Raw genomic sequence first — 22,391 nt, forward strand, 5'->3', positions numbered from 1 at the left:
CATAGAAGGACAACAGACAGCAGCATCCGCAACTATCCAAGGCATCCTACCTGTATTCTGTTGATGATGAACACCCTGGACCCATTCGCTACAACAGCTTCATTTTTAGCCCTGTTCAAACGATGTGATGCTAAAATAAGCTGTCCAATCAAACAACTCTCACAACTTAAATACCAGGATCCCGTTCCACAAAGTTATCTTTGCGCTAAGATGATCGTAATTCCCCTACTTTAACACAGACTTACGACAATTGGTAGTGCTAAGGTCATCGTAACTCCCCTACTTTAACACAGACTTACGACAATTGGTAGTGCTAAGGTCATCGTAACTCCCCTACTTTAACACAGACTTACGACAATTGGTAGTGCTAAGGTCATCGTAACTCCCCTACTTTAACACAGACTTACGACAATTGGTAGTGCTTAGGTCATCGTAACTCCCCTACTTTAACATAGACTTACGACAATTGGTAGTGCTAAGGTCATCGTAACTCCCCTACTTTAACACAGACTTACGACAATTGGTAGTGTTAAGGTCATCGTAAGTCCCCTACTTTAACACAGACTTACAACAATTGGTAGTGCTAAGGTCATCGTAACTCCCCTACTTTAACACAGACTTATGACAATTGGTAGTGCTAAGGTCATCGTAACTCCCCTACTTTAACACAGACTTACGACAATTGGTAGTGCTTAGGTCATCGTAACTCCCCTACTTTAACACAGGCTTACGACAATTGGTAGTGCTTAGGTCATCGTAACTCCCCTACTTTAACACAGACTTACGACAATTGGTAGTGTTTAGGTCATCGTAACTCCCCTACTTTAACACAGACTTACGACAATTGGTAGTGCTAAGGTCATCGAAACTCCCCTACTTTAACACAGACTTACGACAATTGGTAGTGCTAAGGTAATCGTAACTCCCCTACTTTAACACAGACTTATGACAATTGGTAGTGCTAAGGTCATCGTAACTCCACTACTTTAACACAGACTTACGACAATTGGTAGTGCTAAGGTCATCGTAACTCCCCTACTTTAACATAGACTTACGACAATTGGTAGTGCTAAGGTCATCGTAACTCCCCTACTTTAACACAGACTTACGACAATTGGTAGTGCTAAGGTCATCGAAACTCCCCTACTTTAACACAGACTTATGACAATTGGTAGTGTTAAGGTCATCGTAACTCCCCTACTTTAACACAGACTTATGACAATTGGTAGTGCTAAGGTCATCGTAAGTCCCCTACTTTAACACAGACTTATGACAATTGGTAGTGCTAAGGTCATCGTAACTCCACTACTTTAACACAGACTTACGACAATTGGTAGTGCTAAGGTCATCGTAAGTCCCCTACTTTAACACAGACTTATGACAATTGGCAGCGCTTAGGTCATCGTAACTCCCCTACTTTAACACAGACTTACGACAATTGGTAGTGCTAAGGTCATCGTAACTCCCCTACTTTAACACAGACTTATGACAATTGGTAGTGTTAAGGTCATCGTAACTCCCCTACTTTAACACAGACTTACGACAATTGGTAGTGCTAAGGTCATCGTAACTCCCCTACTTTAACACAGACTTATGACAATTGGTAGTGTTAAGGTCATCGTAACTCCCCTACTTTAACACAGACTTACGACAATTGGTAGTGCTTAGGTCATCGTAACTCCCCTACTTTAACACAGACTTACGACAATTGGTAGTGCTAAGGTCATCGAAACTCCCCTACTTTAACACAGACTTATGACAATTGGTAGTGTTAAGGTCATCGTAACTCCCCTACTTTAACACAGACTTACGACAATTGGTAGTGCTAAGGTAATCGTAACTCCCCTACTTTAACACAGACTTATGACAATTGGTAGTGCTAAGGTCATCGTAACTCCACTACTTTAACACAGACTTACGACAATTGGTAGTGCTAAGGTCATCGTAACTCCCCTACTTTAACATAGACTTACGACAATTGGTAGTGCTAAGGTCATCGTAACTCCCCTACTTTAACACAGACTTACGACAATTGGTAGTGCTAAGGTCATCGTAACTCCCCTACTTTAACACAGACTTATGACAATTGGTAGTGTTAAGGTCATCGTAACTCCCCTACTTTAACACAGGCTTACGACAATTGGTAGCACTAAGGTCACTTTGTGGAACAGGGCGCTGGTCCCATTTCCATGATGATAGTGCTACGACTGAGAATCAATGTTCACATATTTCTGCCACTTGTCGCAGCGACCGTGTTGTGGAACAAGGTCGGTAATGAACATGTTTGTGAGACGAGGAATGCGAGCATCATAACAGGTCCAGCTGGATCCCAAGCTTCCTGACTGTTTCCTCCGGCATACAGAAGACCGGATTGACCGGGCAGATCGTTGTCTCCCCCATGAGGGACAATCCCGCGACCCCGAAGAGCGTGTGGAAGGGGTCCACCTGAAACCAAACACCAGAGATCAACCGGGAGGACATTCTAGATCAAGAACAGTGAGGTTCAGAGTGAGTGAGTATGGTGTTACGCCGCTTTTAGCAATATTCCAGCAATATCACGGCGGGGGACACCAGAAACTGGCTTCACACATTGTACCCATGTCGGGAATCGAACCCGGGTCTTCGGCGTGACAAGCAAACACTTTAACCACTGGGCTACCCGACCGCCCCAGTGAGGTTCAGAGATGATGTGCATTGACAGGGGGATCAAGAATAAATGTTGTATAAAAATGGGGTTGGGTGGTGTTTGTGTCAGCATCTATAGCTAAAATGGATTGAATTATCATAACTTGATAATGCCCTAATATTGCTTGACGACGGGCCATTATCACGCCCATTGGTAGGTGACGTCATATTGATGTTCAATAGTGACATCATCTGGTTTGTTCTATGACGTTTCCATATTTGTAAAAGTGGGTCAGTGACATTCTTTGTGTGTTGATTGCAGTAAATGTTTCAAAACCGATATTGTTTATTTTTATTTGATAACAAATTCTATCCATTTTAGCTATAATAATGGTAGCACTATTTTTCAGGGCATTATCATTTGCAGAAGCCCTCAGTCTTTTCAACTGCCCTCCTTCGTTGGGCAGTTACCGGAAGACCTCAGGCTTCTGCAAATGATAATGCCCTGAAATATAGCATTACCCTTGTAATATCATACAGGCCTAAGACTCCTACAATACATGTCCTGTCCCTATAATGACACTTACAGCTGTACAGCTGTCATGTGTGGTGAACTATTTTCCGAGATCGGATCACACACAAAGTTTAAGCTCAATGAAACAAGAGTAAGGAGAAGATGACAAATCCCCCAGCGCCCACAAAAGCAAATGGCACCACTTCAGCCTCTGTTTATACAAGTACCAAGTTTGGATGTAAAGACATTCACGATTTTCAAGTTATGCTCCAGAAACAAAATAAAATACAGACAGACAGACAGATGGACGGACAGGCGGACGGACAGACCAGATCCCGGGGGAATAACAAGAGGGTTCAAAGGTCAGAGGTCATAGCAGTGGAAAAGATAACTATGCTCCAAAATGTATTATAAGTGCAGCATATGCTTACTGTATATCAAATTTCATAATTTTACATGTAGAAAAGGTTAGGCAATGGTCAAAAAGGACAATTTATTCACATGGCAGTGATTTTTAAAGCAGTGTGCAGTTCTGAGAGCTCTTTTAAGAAACAATATTGCTTGGATCATCTGTACAAAGTTTAGCTTCATTGACATTTCCAAGTTTATAACTGGCGGTGTGAGGTTGGAAACACTGCCCTGCTGGCGCCAGAGTATGGAGATACCCACCATGTCTCCGGGGCGGTCAGCGAAGCCTCCCGTCTCCTCGTCCTGGCACGCCAGGATAAACTGAATCAACTTGTCCTGCAATGTAAACAGTCAGTGAGGGAGCGAGTATGGCTTTGAACAGTATTTCAGTTAAATCACTGTGTGTCAGATTAGGATTACATAAGTATAATCAAAAGTTTCTATGTTTGTTTGTTTGTTGTTTAACGCCACACTCAGCAATATTCCAGCTATATTATGATGGTCTGTAAATAATCGAATCTGGACCAGACACTCCAGTGATTAACATCATGGACATCGATCCACACAACTGGGATACGATGACATGCATCAACCAAGTCAGGGAGCCTGACCACCCAATCCTGTTAATCGCCTCTTACGACAATCATAGTCGCTTTTTACGGCAAGCATGGGTTGCTGAAGACCTATTCTATCCCGGATCTTTACAGGTCTTCACATGCTACAGCTCTCTTTACTATTGTTACCTTGTCGATCCAGTTCAGTTTCCCGATGATCTTGAGAGATGCCAGCACCCACCAGGAATAGCAGACATCTGGAAGCTTCTCTGGCCGGCCTGGATGAAGAGAGAAAGACTTTCACATCAGTGGACAGACTACCATATACCGCCGTCTATAATGACCCCACCTATAAAGCGCCCCCCCTAAAAGCCTTCCAGCTTGATGCTAATTTATATACCCGTCTATAAAGCGAATCAGAATTATGCACTTCACTAACGCATACACAATCCCTACATTTACAATAAACAAGTGTTTGTCTTCCCATATCCCTTTAACGATATATTATTTTTACCCTATGCCTACTGGAGAAATACCACACTCCCTTATCATGTCAAATCTATGTCTGTTAGAGGGGGACCTTCTCCGAAAGCCTTTCCATCACTGAGTACTTCGCATGACAATGAATGCTGCATTGTAGATCATTTATTACAAGTAATGATTGATTGTTACAATGTTGATGTTAATTGATAATACATGTAATATGTGTTGACACATCTGTCGCTATTCCAGGAGACACATCACGCATCGACATATCATTGACTGTAGACATGATTCCCTTTTTGTAGTGATACGTCAAACAGATCAACAATCAGGTGTAGCTGATACACACCAGGGTATGTTGCACTTAGCAATATTCCCGCTATATGATGGCGGTCTGTACAAAATCAAGTCTGTATCAGACAATCCAGTGACTGACATCATGAGCATCTATCTACACAACTGAGATACAATGACATGCATCAACCAAGTCAGCGAGCCTGACCACCCGATCCTGTTAGTCGCCTCTTACAACAAGCATAGTCGCCTGTTACGGCTAGCAAGGGTTGCTGAAGACCTATTCTACCCCGGATCTTCACGGGGAGACAAGCATGGGCTGCTGAAGACCTATACTTCCCCGGATCTTCACGGGGAGACAAGCATGGGCTGCTGAAGATCTATTCTACCCCGGATCTTCATGGGGAGACAAGCATGGGCTGCTGAAGACCTATTCTACCCCGGATCTTCACGGGGAGACAAGCATGGGCTGCTGAAGACCTATTCTACCCCGGATCTTCACGGGGAGACAAGCATGGGCTGCTGAAGACCTATTCTACCCCGGATCTTCACGGGGAGACAAGCATGGGCTGCTGAAGATCTATTCTACCCCGGATCTTCACGGGGAGACAAGCATGGGCTGCTGAAGACCTATTCTACCCCGGATCTTCACGGGGAGACAAGCATGGGCTGCTGAAGACCTATTCTACCCCGGATCTTCACGGGGAGACAAGCATGGGCTGCTGAAGACCTATTCTACCCCGGATCTTCACGGGGAGACAAGCATGGGTTGCTGAAGACCTATTCTACCCCGGATCTTCACGGGGAGACAAGCATGGGTTGCTGAAGACCTATTCTACCCCGGATCTTCACGGGGAGACAAGCATGGGCTGCTGAAGACCTATTCTACCCCGGATCTTCACGGGGAGACAAGCATGGGCTTCTGAAGATCTATTCTACCCCGGATCTTCATGGGGAGACAAGCATGGGCTGCTGAAGACCTATTCTACCCCGGATCTTCATGGGTAGACAAGCATGGGTTGCTGAAGACCTATTCTACCCCGGATCTTCATGGGTAGGACCTGTACATAGGAAGGTGTCTGGCTTGTATCTGCCAAGTTTTGTTTGTCATGAAGAAATGTAACAGGTATGGGGTGCATCAGCAAAGCATGATACAGGGACACTTGGACCAGCCATCTCGGACCATATCAGCAACTGTCCCAATCACATCATCAACTGGGACAACGTCCAAATCCTCACCAACAACCTCCATGATTTCACAAAAAGAAAACTAACAGAAGCAGTCCACATTCGCCGCCACAAGCCATCAATCAACAGAGATCAAGGCTATTTCATCCCATCCGCCTACTATGAACTCATCAAACAATAATCACTACACCTATATAAACTTATCCTGTTTATTGGCTTCATGCCCCTATTGGCTTCCACCTATGTGTTCTCTGTCCATCGTGTTGTGACAGCATCATCCCTTTGTTGCCAACACCTACCTATGTTATCCCACTCATGTATGCAATTGTTGTTACTGTTAATCCTCTACTGTTAATCCTCCACCTACTATATATATTCTGTACCATGTCCCTCATTCAGTCTTGCTTGACAATGGTATAAGGATCTATACCAAAACGCCGCTTTTCACAGTATTAAAGAAGTTGTTATCCATAAAATTGTGTCTATCTTGTCTGATACTTGGACCTGTTTGAGGAAAACACTGGTTCAGAGGAGAATAGCTGTGCATTGTTAGCAATCACGTGATCAAGTGTGACAGTGTAATGTCGTCCTCTCACCATTGAGACCTCCAGAGGGCAGCTGCCGCTCACACAGCCACCACCCCAGCAGGTCGGCGTTGATGTGATGGAGTCGCCCCGTAATCGCCAACATCCCCACACAGCAGTAGATCTGAAACACAGTTATCTCCCTTCCATCAGTATCATGTACAGGAAGCCTTTTAACTCCTTGGAACTATCAGCATCTGTAGGTCCAGACAACCTTAGTGTCCATGTGATACTATTTGGCTGATACTAGAAAAGTGTTTGTTAGTATTGGTCAATACAGCTGTGGTTTAATATGTTACACAAAAAAACCTGCAAAGAAGTCAGTCGTGGGCTATTAAAAAGTTACTGTAAATGCTTGATTAATTGCCCATACTCAGTTTAATATCCATCCCCGAACAATGCCTTATAAATGCCAATTCTGATGGAACTTTGACAACAAATGCTGTACTTGCCCTAATAAGTGCTCTGGTGACAAAATTGACAAAAGGGGTGATTACAAAACCTTACACAAGTTACATTTGATGTAGAAAAGATGAAACATCATTGAAACTTATAAATAATCGTCACCGGGCAACTATACACCCTCTCTACACTGCTGTGGGTTTTTTTAAAAATCTGTAATATACACACAAAAATACTGTAAATTATTTAGCTAAGTAAGGAGCTTATAAGGATTACTTACAGATTGGTGTAGAAGGTGGTCGAGTGGACACTCGACAATTATGTCCAATAATTGCCTCACATCGTAGTCCATGCAATAGTAATATACACACGCATGCTGACAATGTTTTTACTCTGAACTACACTGGCAACATCCCTTCATCAACAGTGCTAATTTCTATCCCATACATGTAGTTACTAGTGCATCGATGGATCGGGATTTTTTACTTCTCGATACAAGTATCGATCACAGTCGCACACTGAGTACAAAATATCAATTCTGACCTTAAATGTTTGTTATAATAACTGTTCCACTGAACACGAAACAGTAGTGCAAGTTAATAGCGAAAACATACATATTTTCAATTGTGGTGCGATACTTCACACTGCCAACTGTAAATCTTCAGTGTGCCATCCTCTCTATGAAAAAGATGGCTTACGTACCACAGATAAGAGCGCATGGAAGTATCGTGATACATATCGGATCGTGAGTAAGGTATCGTGATACATATCGGATCGTGAGTAAGGTATCATGATACATATCGGATCGTGAGTAAGGTATCATGATACATATCGGATCGTGAGTAAGGTATCATGATACATATCGGATCTTGAGTAAGGTATCATGATACGTATCTGATCGCACAGTTCGGGTATCATCCCAGCCCTAATATTTTCCCTGTTGCCCACTTAATCTTAGGATAAATGCTGAACACTGTTCATCCCCGTGCTGAACACTGCTCATCCCCATGCTGAACACCGCTTATCCCATACTGAACACCGCTCATCCCATACTGAACACGGCTCATCCCATACTAAACACCGCTCATCCCCATGCTGAACACCGCTCATCCCCATGCTGAACACCGCCAATCCCTGTGCTGAACACCGCTCATCCCCGTGCTGAACACCGCCAATCCCTGTGCTGAACACCGCTCATCCCCATGCTGAACACCGCTCATCCTCATGCTGAACACCGCTCATCCCCATGCTGAACACCGCCAATCCCCATGCTGAACACCGCCAATCCCCATGCTGAACACCGCTCATCCCCATGCTGAACACCGCTCATCCCCGTGCTGAATACCGCTCATCCCCGTGCTGAACACCGCTCATCCCCGTGCTGAACACCGCTCATCCCCGTGCTGAACACCGCTCATCCCCGTGCTGAACACCACCAATCCCCGTGCTGAACACTGCTAATCCCCATGCTGAACACCGCTCATCCCCGTGCTGAACACCGCTCATCCCCATGCTGAACACTGCTCATCCCCATGCTGAACACCGCTCATCCCTGTGCTGAACACCGCTCATCTCCGTGCTGAACATGGCTCATCCCCATGCAGCAAATGCTTAGTACAGTATAAGCAAATGTTTATTAACTTTTGAAAGTTTGAGCTATTACCATCTAAATTTCTTTCAAGTTGTTTAGTCTCTAAGAATTCCCCATAACGTAAACTTTTTAAATAAAATTAATCATCCATCGCCATCAATCGCAATCGTCAATAAATGAATCAGCTGACCTGCCCTGAGTGTGACTCACTTCCCGGCCGACACCCGAACCCTCCGTCAAAGTTCATGCAGGACAACACAAAGTCAACAGCCTTGTCAACATTGATGGCGTTCAGCTTGCCCTGGAAATAAACATACTGACAACATCCTGGGCAAAAATAATTAAATTGAGTCTGTAGGATCTGTAGCAGACCTGTATGATCTGGATTATTTGAAGAACTTGAATACAAATGTCATAAGAAGAGGTTTGTAAAGAATATGAAAGAAGAAGTCAGAATTAATTTATCAGGTTAATAACTGGCTGAGAATGGAAAAACTTACAAGTACTGCCTTGTAACACCCATGGCACATTAGGTTGGTTGGTTTGTTGTTTAACGCTGCACTCAGCAATATTACAGCTATATGACGGTGGTCTGTAAATAATCGAGTCTGGACCAGACAATCCGGTGATTGATATCATGAGCATCGATCCACGCAATTGGGATCGATGACATGCACCAACCAAGTCAGCGAGCCTGACCACCCGATCCCGTTAGTCGCCTTTTACGACAAGCATAGTCGCCTTTTACGGCAAGCATGGGTTGCTGAAGACCTATTCTACCCCGGAATCTTCACGGGTCCATGGCACATTAGGATTCAAGTTAATAACTTGTATGTCTGCTGTCTAACAAAATGTACAGCATCCAACTGCAAGATACATTCATCATGCATTACGTTACGTCAGCTGTTGTTGTCTTGATACTCGGAATACTACAATATTTGTCAATATTACTGTGTGTGCAGGTAACTCATTTGTATATGGGGGGCGGTCGGGTAGCCAAGTGGTAAAAGTGTTCCTCGTCACCCTGGAAGACCTGTGTTCGATTCCCGACATGGGTACAATGTGTGAAGCCCATTTCTGGTGTCCCTGCCGTGATGTTGCTGGAATATTGCTAAGAGCAGCGTAAAACCATATTCACTCACTCGTTTGTATATGGGCCAATGGCCTTTCATTAAACATGGAATTGAATTGAATTGAATTGACTAGATGGTTGTTTTTAGTGGTGTGCCAATCCAATCTCATTAAAATCAGATCTTAGTTCTCGCTACCGCTAAACAAAGATCTGAGGACATCCCATTAGGGTTCACGTCAGAACGACCTTTCATCCGACCAATCAGAGCGTCGCTTACCAGATCATGAAAGTGACAGTCGGAATGTGATTTCTAATCATACAGCCTCGAAAACTTTAAAACGGGGTATTCCAAACAATAGTTACGGGCTTAACGACTGAATCTATACAATCTAGACCATCTATTAGCCATTTGAGAATGTTCTTTTGTTCAGGTTTCAAATTTTTAAGCAAGAATTTGTCAAAATATGTTTCGAAGTGTAGTCGCCAATTTGAAATTAGTGCCATAAAGCACGAGAAAGCTGCCTTCTGATTGGCTAATATCAACTTCTTGTCAGTAATTCCATTGGTCGGTCAGAGTTCGCGAAAGGTCGGTCTGACGTGACCCGTAATGGGATGTCCTCAGATCTTTGTTTAGCGGCAGCGAGAATGAGATTAAATGAGATTGGTGCCAATCGGGTTCGGAATGAAATTATGGTTGAGAATAGTCCAGAAGGGAGATAATCGAGCCTCAGGTAATCGAAGCTTGGGTAATCGAGGCTCCTCTCCATCTCCCATCTCTCGTACATACCAGCAGTGACAGGCAGGCCACAGCACAGAAGGAGAATCTGGTGTCAACTTCACCTGCAATACAAGTGGAACATTGAAGGAGATGAGGGGAAATAGGATGTAATTTGAAGACTGTTGTGCTTACATGGTGTGTCTGTCTGTCTCGTACGTCTGTCTCTCCTGTCAGTCCGTCTGTCGGTTTGTACTAGACAAATGCCATGCTGCGATACCACGCTGCAGTTTAACATGAATACCCCACTCAGACACAGTACACTGACTCCTAGACCACCAGCCCTTGTTTTGTCCCCTTAATGCCCATCTTCCCGAGGCAAGAGAGTTATCTGACTATAAAAGTCCAGTTTCCACCCTTGCCGAACTAGGCTGGTATTATGGAGTTACATTTAGGCTGGACTAACGAGTCTATGCATAGTCCAATCAAAATCTTGCACCGAAATCGAAATCCGGTTCGTAAAGTGTCATGAAAATTTCGGTCGACTGCAGGATTTATAAAGCATGTGCACCGCTAACTAGTTGTCAACAGATATTTTCTGAAGCTTTTCATGCTTTTAATCAAGGTGCTCACGTGATTTGATGCACTTCGCGATGTAAGTCTCGTTTTATCACAATATAGATCTTGATTATCAATCAGATCGTCTTGACTTGGCGCCACCGTTTTGTTTGAAGCAAATGCAAGTGATAAGAGAGGTTGGATCTGATTGGTCAATAGGAGAGGCATGGAAAGGACATAACTCGTAATAGCCATTGGTGGCGCTACGATCAAGCCCAGGAATTCCAGCCTAGTTCAGGAAGGGTGGAAGCTGGACTTTTAAAGTCAGTTAACTCTCTTGCCTCGGGAAGATGCTTAATGCCGAACACCAGGCAGTTTCATCTTTAAACATCTTCAGGTATGTCGCAACTTGCGATCAAACCACTGACCTATCACTTTCCAGGCAGATGCTCTATCCACTCGACCACAGAGGAAATATACATCTTCTATTCATGTCTAGTGATGTTTTATCACAAATTTCACATTTTCATTGACAAAGTTTGTTATCTCCTATTTGTTGACCTGAAGCAATTTGATGTAGCTTTTTAATGCAAATAATACTCAAAAGATCTCTTTTTTTCCAAAACAGAGCATCCCAAACAAGGAGGTTCCCATTATGCTTGTATGCACACTGTAGTGACGGAAATGTGGTATTCACTCATACAATATAGAACCACAAGCATCAGGAGGTCAGCTGAATTATTCCGACATATTTGCATTAGATAATTAAAGTGTCAATACTCAAAAATTAAATTACAAGCTTGTGTGTAAAAATAGGATTTGTAAGTTGAAAAAAAAGGAATTCAAATTCTCTGTTTTCATTTCTGTGACAGGAATGTTAAATTTTTTAAAGTGTGATTCCATAAAGTCAAATTACGATTTTTTCCACATTTCTGTCCCCGACCCAAAGATGGAGAGACTGACTGACCCCACTTGTCCCCGACCCAAAAATGGAGAGACTGACTGACCCCACTTGTCCCCGACCCAAAGATGGAGACTGACTGACCCCACTTGTCCCCGACCCAAAGATGGAGAGACTGACTGACCCCACTTGTCCCCGACCCAAAGATGGAGAGACTGACTGACCCCACTTGTCCCCGACCCAAAGATGGAGAGACTGACTGACCCCACTTGTCCCTGACCCAAAGATGGAGACTGACTGACCCCACTTGTCCCCGACCCAAAGATGGAGAGACTGACTGACCCCACTTGTCCCCCACCCAAAGATGGAGAGACTGACTGACCCCACTTGTCCCCCACCCAAAGATGGAGAGACTGACTGACCCCACTTGTCCCCCACCCAAAGATGGAGAGACTGACTGACCCCACTTGTCCCCCACCCAAAGATGGAGAGACTGACTGACCCCACTTGTCCCCGACCCAAAGATAGACTGACTGACCCCACTTGTCCCCCACCCAAAGATGGAGAGACTGACTGACCCCACTTGTCCCCGACCCAAAGATAGACTGACTGACCCCACTTGTCCCCCACCCAAAGATGGAGAGACTGACTGACCCCACTTGTCCCCGATGAAGCTGCCGTCTTCCTGCTGCAGACTCTGAACCCAGGCCACCACTCGGTCGGCGTTGATCGTGTCCAGCGACCCGTACAGAGTGAGGATCTGCAATTAACATCACCATTAGACAACATCAACATCAGACAACATCAACATCAACATACTACCAACACTACAGCTAATGTCCTCACATCCTACCTGTATTGCACTGAGTGTACACAGCAGATGAGGGTCGTGCCCAACACTGCAGCTGATTCCTCCACACTCATGCTGGCACTGTTTAACAAAGTCAAGAACTTCCGGTTTCTCCATTCGGTCCAGCTGCCCAACAAGAGACATGGCCGTCAGACCCCAGTAGATGCCGTTCATACGCAGGTACTCTGTCATGATATATTCCTGAAACAGAAGCAAGACAGAGGTTTGTGATGCAACATGGTGGTGATTCGTGTCTATTTTTAATGGTCGCCGCACTCAGCAATATTCCAGCTATATGACTGCGGTCTGTAAATAATCGAGTCTGGACAATCCAGTGATTGATATCAGGAGCATCGATCCACGCAATTTGGATCAATGACATGCTTCAACCAAGTAGGCGAGCCTGACCACCCAATCCTGTTAGTCGCCTCTTACGACAAGCATAGTCGCCTTTTACGGCAAGTATGGGTTGCTGAAGACCTATTCTAGAAGAAGAAGAAGAAGAAGAAGAAGAATCTGCTTGTTAAGTGCATAAGTCTATACAAAGTGTATGATGGAAGCACTGTAGTATTATTCCCCCAGTCAAAGGATCAGTGGGGGGCACGGGTGGCCCAGTCGTCTAAGACGCCGCGATTCGCTGTGCAGAGTTGCGTCCCTTGGGCACCCAGAAACCTATGATTGTGGGTTCGAATCACAGTTCGCCCCGATTATGTTTCTAGGATTGTCAGCACCGCTCATGGGTTTCACCGAAGTGGTAAACGTCCAAGACCTGCATCACTTCGGGCTTTCCTCCCACATTAAGCTGACACGCCGCGATATAACTGGAATACTGTTAAAAGCGGCATAAAACCCAACTCACTCACTCACTCACTCAAAGGATAAACAACCCAAGCCGCCTGTAAGGCGCAAGGAGGTAAGCGTCACTTCTCATCCTACCGGGTACCCATTCACTGCTGCGTGATCAGAGCCACATTCAAACGTCACTTGCCCAAGGAGACATCACGTGTGCTACATGTGCTTCAGACATGCAAAGAGACGCAGCAAGGCTATGACACATGATGCAAACACATCACTCAAGGAACACTGCCGTTTGGTGAGGCAACTGAGCGCCCTCCGTTCCCCTCGTGCTGGACCTCGACTGTCACTGCATTTGTTGGTCAAAAATATACTGCTCTACTTTGATAGAGACATATTTATCTTTCCTTGATCCACAAAACTGATTCTCATATGTCTCCTGACACTTGGTCCCTTGAATCATTCAAACCAACATAATTGATAACAGAAGTGTTTTTTCAAGTTTTTAAATCGAGCACTGCTACTACAACAGGTGACAGTCAAGACCTTATTTATAGTCAGTGAGTATGGTTTTACGCCGCTTTTAGCAATATTCCAGCAATATCACAGCGGAGGACACCAGAAATGGGCTTCACACATTGTACCCATGTCGGGAATCAAACCCGGGTCTTGGGCGTGACGAGCGAACGTTTTAACCACTAGGCTACACGACCGCCCCCTTATTTATAACCCCATGCACCACACACATATTGCTTCATTCATCTATCCAACATCACATCGATGATTGATGCATCTGATTTAAGGCCCACTATCTCCAACTCGAGAGTTCTGTGTGAGGAATATTAGAACAGTACTTCAACCTGTATTCATTACACACATGGAAACACACTCACAAAACTACTTGAAAAAAGAAAATGTCTTTATTTATTTTTTTATCAGCCACTGTGCCCAGGGATTTACACAAAATATAACCAAGAAAGAAGGAAAGTTTGGCTTTACCTGTATATTTCGCAGTGCTCTGCTTAGCATTCGAAACATCACACTTAATCAGAGCTCCAGATAAGCTTTTGGTGTTGTGGGTATTTTACCCATGCATTTTAAAATCGTTGGGTATCAGTAATTCTATCTGGGTATTCAAATTTCTGTTACCCACTAGTTTTTACACATGTGGGTATTTAAGTTAAATATTTAAAAACACTAATCATCTAGTCCCTGCAAACTGGTGTCGTGTGGGTTCGAGAGCTTTGTAGGACTCAAAAATACCACGATACTTCCACAAGAAAGTGTGATGGCAAATGATCATGATGTAACTGTCACCGTGGAGTTTGGCAAGGTTGACGGAATGCCCGTTTATAATTTCAAAATAAGTTGCTAATTTGCTAATCGAATACACAGGGTTATTTCACAATATTTTGATGATACACACAAGTTATATTTTTATAGTGTATCTGTAATGTTCGTTGCGTATTTGATACGCTTGGATTTTCTTTTACTGCATATTTCTGCATTTCTGATGCGTATTTTACGCAGATACGCAGCTTATCTGGAGCTCTGGGTATATCTAACTGGTGGCTTGTGGTCCTGTGCACAGCGCACAGGTCACACATCAGGTGAGTGAGTGAGTGAGTTGGGTTTAACGCCGCTTTTAACAGTATTCCAGTTATATCGCGGCGTGTCAGCTTAATGTGGGAGGAAAGCCTGAAGTGATGTAGGTCTCAGACGTTTACCACTTCGGTGAAACCCACGAGCACGGGTATGGTGCTGACAAACCTAGAAACATAATTGGGGCGAACCGGGATTCGAACCCACAATCATAGGTTTCTGGCGTGTCCAAGGGACGCAACTCTGCACAGCGCACAGGTCACACATCAGGTGAAGTTCAGCTACATTGGTCTCGGAGAGCAGTCACATGGGTGACTGTGTTCCAATCTCATTAAAATCAGATCCTAGTATTCGCTACCGCTAAACAAAGATCTCAAGACATCCCATTAGGGGTCACGTCAGAACAACCTTTCATCCGACCAATCAGTGCGTCGCTTACCAGATTATGAAAGTGACTGTCGGAATGTGATTTCTAATCATGCAATCTCGAAAACTTTAACATGGGGTATTCCGAAAGATAGTTACGGGTTTAACGACTGAATCCTTACATTCTAGACAATCTATTAGTCATGCCAGAATGGTTTTTTTGTTCAGGTTTCAAATTTGTAATCGAGAATTTGTCAAAGTATATGTTTCGAAGCGTAGTCGCCAATTTGAAATTTATGCCGTAAAGCTGGTTTCTGATTGGTCATTCCTTTGGTCAGTCAAAGTTCGCGCAAGGTTGGTCTGACGTAACCCGTAATGGGATGTCCTCAGATCTTTGTTTAGCGGTAGTGAGAACTAAGGTCTGATTTGAATGAGATTGACCGTGTTCAGTTGCTTGACTCCTGAGTTTCTAGGGCTTCGGTCACGCCTAGGTCACGCGCCACAGTGAAACACATGTAGCACATGTCCTGTCTCCTTTGGCACTGACTTTGTTCGAAATGTGCCTCAGCAGTGAATGGGTACCCGGTAGGATGAGATGGTAATGTGACTGTTTATCTTCTTGCACCTCACAGGCAGCATGGGTTGTATACTCCCGAGGGAGCTGAGAATGATTGTTGAGTGCATACTGATCCATTGTTCAGAGTAATGTCTGAAGAGCTTAGAGCATGTTCATGCATGGATATACAGTGCCATATAAATGGTCTGTTATTATTATCATTATTATTATTATTATTATTATTAAATAGAATGACATATCTGATTATCCCTATCCAAAGTTGATAAGTATAGTAAAAAAGCAGTCTCTGTATTCATGGGCGATGGACAAACGTAGGACGTCCTATTTTGTCTGAACATCATGAACGTGGATAACTTACATAATCATCCTTCTTGGCCCCGTATGCAGCAATGTAATCTGCATGTTTCTGAAGCAGCAGGGATTTGGGAGCGTTGTCCGGGATGGCCACGTCCTTGATGGGAGTCCCCTGTCAGATCAAATGGAGTAAGTGAGTGAGTGAGTTGGGTTTAACACCGCTTTTAACATTATTCCAGTTATATCACAGCGTGTCAGCTTAATGTGAGAGGAAAGCCCGAAGTGATGCAGGTCTCAGACGTTTACCACTTCGGTGAAACCCACGAGCACAGGTATGGTGCTGACAAACCTAGAAACATAATTGGGGCGAACCGGGATTCGAACCCACAATCATAGGTTTCTGGCATGCCCAAGGGACGCAACTCTGCACAGCGAGTCGCGGCGCCTTAGATGACTGGGCCACCCGTGCCCCCCAGATCAAATGGAGGGGAGTTAATATATAGGATATGCTTTGATCAAATGGGGGTGACGTGAGATATTGTAAGGACAAGATATCTGGCAGAAATTTGCCATATATTGGGTTTTTTCTCTCATAACTATCAGGCCTCAAAGTTTAAATTTTTACCAAGTAGCCATATGGCTACAAGTATTTTATTCCAGGTAGCCAGTGGTAAAATCAAGAAGTCAAGCCAATATTGTAGGTAGCCAAAAGCATTTGAAATGATCTTTTATCAAATAACTATTACATGTAAAAGTCATAGCACTAGTCTTGGAATTGTATAATAGTGGACACTGTACCTGAGTTGTGTTATTTGTGACAAGAACAATGATGCAATTTTTGTTACTATATTACATGATATTATATAGGTATATCCTTGCTTATCCAATTAATCAACAACTAAAATCCAATACTCATTATAGTAATATTTATGTATTTCGGTTCATTGTTGACTTTAGGAGTAATTATTTGTGAGTACAATTAGTAGCGGGCATGTTTATTTTTGTGTCTACATATGTGTAGCAATAGAATTTAGTCACCACAAGATATTTTTCAATGTAGCCATTTGGCTACCTCTGAATTTTAGACAGTAGACAAATTGAAATTTAGGGTGCATTGGCGACTGTTTTAGTCGCAACTTTGAGACCTGTAATGTCATTATTATATGTTCTCCGACATCATACGTTTTCAGACGGCTCTGTTTATCGCAATTACTCGCACTATGGGGTGTGGCGTCACACTGACATTGTAAATACTCGGATGATGGCTTGTCTTTAAGATAAAGTTGTCGTTTATAAGTGAGTGAGATGTTTTACATTTGTTCATGTGATTAGTGAGAATACAACAAATATTTCTTAAGCGTTCAAAAACCCATAACACATGGATATTGTCATTGTATTAAAGGACTATTGAACTAAAAGTGTTAGTTTCTATTGCCGAAATTGACAGCAGTGATCATTTTTCATTCTGTCAACTACTTCTTTTACCTGGCCCTGTTAATATCTACACGCACCCAGAGTCTTACTCTTAGCTGAAATCACAAGCATAGGAATCAAATTCGGCGTGTGAGTTTAAAGGTAGATATAACATATCGTAATATGTACTTCATGTGTAATGGATACTAGTAATCGGGTTGTTATACCGCAACTCACAACCGAAAGAAGATATCTGTCTTCTAATAATACTCAGAAATGATCGAAAACTGAACAATATGAAACGCGATATCGCTATTATTCCAAATCTATTAAGTATTCCTTCTGAGAATTGTTGCTAATTATTCTGATTGCAACATGGTGATTAACTTACCATATTTTCTGTTGTTAAAATGCGACTGTTTATTCTTAATAACCACCCTTTGTCTATAAACGGTAAATTTACTCATCGACAGGGGAGGTAAATTTTCCCTTTCCAAGGGAGGCAAGTATCTTTGATCGGTATGTTTACAACCGCTAACAAAAACAAACATTTTAAAACTAAATCATTATTACCATAGCATGATTAACCAACAATGATATGGACAACGTGAAGACTACTAGCATCTTTATGAACTTAAAACATCGCCCATGTGTAAATACGGGAAAATATTAACATCTGGAACGCCGATCAAAGAATATTGGAAACGTTGGTCTCCACGACAAGAGTGCCTCTTATAATCTAATTCCCACTAATCTAATTCTAATTTAATGGGAAATTTGTCGTGACAAATTTGGTCTATTTTTTCATGCCCCTCCCAAAGGTTGCGAAACTTCAATGTAGATTGTTGAACAACAATTCCATCAAGCAAATCAACGCCCCAGTTTTAATTATCCTTTTAATGATTCGCATGTTTTTGCACAAGCCCGATAAATGTTTGAATGCCAGTAACTGTGCGTTTTACAATACTGGTGTGTTACTATATATCCAGTATATATGTCTGAATGTCACTCTCTATTGTACAACGCTGGTGTGTTATTATTGAATATCCAAGATTATTATTTTAAAGTGTCAGTATGCTCAGTATGTTCAGCTAATGCAGTTATAGATATATCTGTCAATGTTACCTGTTAGTGTGAAGCACATCCTTAACTGACAATCACCTATTTTACTGGGCAGCTGAAACATCTTCAATCAAGTCACACCAATCAATGAATTAGCTTTACAGTAGCCAAAGCAAAGAACGTCCCCGCCTTTTGTTTGGATGATATAATTGTTACAATTTAAACCCGAATGTGGTCCTGATTTGTTTGGAAAAGGTTACACGACCCTATGGTTTGTTTGTTTGTTTGTTGTTTAACGCCGCACTCAGCAATATTTCAGTTACATGACGGCGGTCTGTAAATAATCGAGTCTGGACCAGACAATCCAGAGACTGACATCATGAGCATCTATCTACGTAATTGGGATACGATGGCATGCATTAGCCAGGTCAGCGAGCCTGACCACCCGATCCCGTTAGTCATCTCTTTCGGCAAGCTGGTGACCTATTCTAACCCGGATCTTCTCGGGTTCGCTCGTTACCTCGAAAGCCCGGGTTCGATTCCCACATGGGTACAATAGTAGAAGCTCTTTTCGGGTGTCCCACGCCGTGATGTTGCTGGATTATAGCTACAATTTGGGATTTTATTGGGGGAAAATATTGTCCTCGGAAATGCTTGAAAAAAAAATTAAAATGCGTCAGATTGTTGTGAAAAATATTAACTGCCACAAAAAATACATTGTTGCAAGTTGTTTTGTTTTTATGAAAACAAATATTAAGGCTCATTTTAGGTTCAATTTTTTAATAAGAAAATATCCAGTTTTGCAGCTGCAGCTGAAAAATATCTTGTCTCCATGGGAATATCCCACTCTTCATCATTTAGGGAACAGCTGGCAATTGACAAAATTTCATTTCGCTTCATTTCCAAGCGTCCTACCCCTATGAAGGTGATGGGCTGTATATTGACGGAGGAGGAGAAGAGGGCTCTGTACTTCCCTGAACTGTTCGTAGAGATGCCTAGATCCGGGTGCTGAGTGGATGAATGGATATCTGGGTTCTGATGAGTCGGAGGCAGGGTGGCCCAGTCAAGGCGCCGTAATTAGCTGCCCAGAGCTGCGTCCCTCGGGCACGCCAGAAACCTAGGAGTGTGGGTTCGAATCCCGATTCTTCCCGATTGTGTTTCTTGGTTTGTCAGCACCATACCCATGGTCGTAGGTTTCATCAACGTGGTAAACGTCTAAGACCTGCATCACTTCGGGCATTCCTCACACATCAAGCTGACACGCTGTGATATAACTGGAATACTGCTTAAAGCGGAGTTATGTCAAACTCACTCACTCAATCTGTAATCTGGCTGATCGACATATCGGATGCGGTGAATTCGTAGACACCCCCAACTCGGAGAGACAATTCACAGTGAGTTCGTACACAAACCGGAAGTTAATTCGTAGACACATGTGTATATTGGAATTAAATAATTACTGTCCGTGTCTTTCACTTTAATAACCCCTAAATGAAACACTTCTTCATTGGTTACATTAACAATTTCACTTTTACATATAAACGCAACATCCCAAGGATTTTTATCAGACGAACTTAAAATGGATATCAGTCCTATACGCCCAATCGCCGTATACACGAAGGGAAACAGTGAGTGTGTGAGTGAGTGAGTTTGATTTTACGCCCTTTTAGCAATATTCCAGCAATATCACGGCGGGGGACACCAGAAATGGGCTTCACACATTGCACCCATGTCAGGAATCGGACCCGGGTCTTCAGCGTGACGAGCGAACGCTTTAACCACAAGGCTACCCGACCGCCCCGAAGGGAAACAACTCAACACAGTAACAAAATCCCCATCTGGGGCTACCGCCTACATTGGAAGAGTTGGACTATGCTACCCCTTGCCTATTGAAGGTTACTATCCATCACCATCTTGTCATATTTATACACATTACTTGCTTGTCTAGTCCCGGCAGACGTTCGTCTGAACATTTACGCCGCTTTTAGCAATATTCCAGCAATATCACGGCGGGGGACACCAGAAATGGGCTTCACACATTGTACCCATGTCGGGAATCGAACCCGGGTCTTCGGTGTGACGAGCGAACGCTTTAACCACTAGGCTACCCGACCGCCCTCATGGCGATAAACATGGCCGTCCGAAAACGTATGATCCGACGATACTTCACTTATCCTACGATGTTTGTTTGATGCTCTACTGGCACTCAGCAACATTCCAGCTACACCACGACATATTTTCTATTTCATGGTCCCTGCTGTAAATAAAGTTTAGACAAGACAAACCAATGGCTGATATTATAAGCAACCAAACCTCACCGTGGGGGAGCTGAGGGTACGAATCATCGAATATCCGAACTTTTCGTTTTTCTGAAACAAGATGACGTGGCATTGACCTGTGACAAGAAAAGGGAGGTAAGTCTAAAAGTACCGCTGAAGATATCACATGATCAAAACGCAAGGATCTCATTGGTTGATATCGACATGACCTCTCCCTGTGCTAGGTCATTTGTTACTGCGGGAACAACGCTAGCCAAGGCAAGTCGTGTTTTTTCAGCGTGAACGCTAGTATTTGTTCCAGTCGCTACCATGCCGAAGAAGAAACGTAAAAACCGTTGTCTACCAATTTGCTGTGGTGGTAAGTGTTTTATTGTGATAACCCAGCATTTATAATCTCATGTCATGAAGATAAATCTGTGATTAGTCTGATAAGATGGTGATGCCACTGATTGCAGCTTGTTTTATTTGAAAGACGGATAACAAACGTTCCTTATCGTATATTATATTAAAAGTACATAGTCTAGCGACAGGCAGAAATTATTAGAAATTTAAGATGATTAGATGAGATCAGAAATGAAGCTAAACAAAGCAATAGTTAGCAGTGAACAAACCTTTAACTTATAGCCCAAGTTGATAGGCTTAGGCTTAGATCTAGATTCATATGACGTGATGACGAAGGTAAGGTTTGCGCCGATCGTTTTTGATGGAGAAACAGGATAAATCTGTTTCCATGTATTAGGCTATCTGGTGTCAGCACCAAATTTATATTTATCTTTCTACGATTAAGAACTTAACCCAGCCCTAAATAGTGAATTCAAGTGGTTCAAACACGATATTGTCTGTTAAAGTTTCAAAGTATTTCAGTCAATAAGTAGACTAACACATAATAGGAGTTACTACAAGGTGTAGACCTAGACTGCTGCTGGAAATGGCAGCAGACCAGTGGCCATGGATCAGTTGAACCACAGGGGTAGAAATTAGCAGCACCAATGACTATGACAGCATAGGCAGTCATGGGAGGGTGCTAGCATCACACAAATACTATTCAAACAAGCAACACTTGTTAGGGCTTCTGCTAACATGTGGGGATTACACCCCTGTCATGCCCCTGTTGTTTTCTGAAATGAAAAATGTGTTTGAAGTCTTTCAAGGTGTCTCATTGTGATATAGACTTTGGAAATGCTGAATAATACCACAATATACAAACATTGTTATTTCATTTGTTTATTTTCCAGGGACAGTTTCTCCATTTGATGACTACTTT

General features: G+C 43.1%; 1 protein-coding gene across 2 annotated transcripts; it reads right to left on the minus strand.

The window, feature by feature from the left end:
• Window positions 1–472: 472 nt before the first annotated feature.
• LOC124144654 (geranylgeranyl transferase type-2 subunit beta-like) lies at window positions 473–21,256 on the minus strand. 2 transcript variants are annotated; one of them, XM_048389054.1, is made up of 10 exons: window positions 21,167–21,256; window positions 16,438–16,545; window positions 12,743–12,940; window positions 12,544–12,649; window positions 10,503–10,555; window positions 8,834–8,944; window positions 6,663–6,774; window positions 4,291–4,379; window positions 3,809–3,883; window positions 473–2,445 (listed from the first exon to the last, which is right to left on the minus strand). In XM_048389054.1, exons 1-10 carry the CDS (start codon window positions 21,191–21,193, stop codon window positions 2,308–2,310), a joined length of 1,017 nt encoding a protein of 338 aa, XP_048245011.1. In that variant the 5' UTR covers window positions 21,194–21,256; the 3' UTR covers window positions 473–2,307. The 2 variants fall into 2 exon arrangements, with proteins under 2 accessions (XP_048245011.1, XP_048245012.1); XM_048389055.1 differs by lacking the exon at window positions 21,167–21,256 and adding an exon at window positions 18,178–18,284.
• Window positions 21,257–22,391: the final 1,135 nt, after the last annotated feature.

Source organism: Haliotis rufescens, unplaced genomic scaffold (genome assembly GCF_023055435.1).
Source record: "Haliotis rufescens isolate VD_foot unplaced genomic scaffold, xgHalRufe1.0.p SCAF_8, whole genome shotgun sequence".
Lineage (NCBI taxonomy): Eukaryota > Metazoa > Mollusca > Gastropoda > Lepetellida > Haliotidae > Haliotis > Haliotis rufescens.

Excerpts from the sequence above, each read along its gene's own strand:
- LOC124144654 (XM_048389054.1), bottom strand. The coding sequence starts at position 21,193 with ATGATTCGTACCCTCAGCTCCCCCACG. Across the intron at positions 12,941-16,437 it reads GGGCCAAGAAGGATGATTAT|GAATATATCATGACAGAGTA; the intron begins GTAAGTTATCCA and ends CTTCTGTTTCAG. Across the intron at positions 6,775-8,833 it reads GTGAGTCACACTCAGGGCAG|ATCTACTGCTGTGTGGGGAT; the intron begins GTCAGCTGATTC and ends ACTGTGTTTCAG.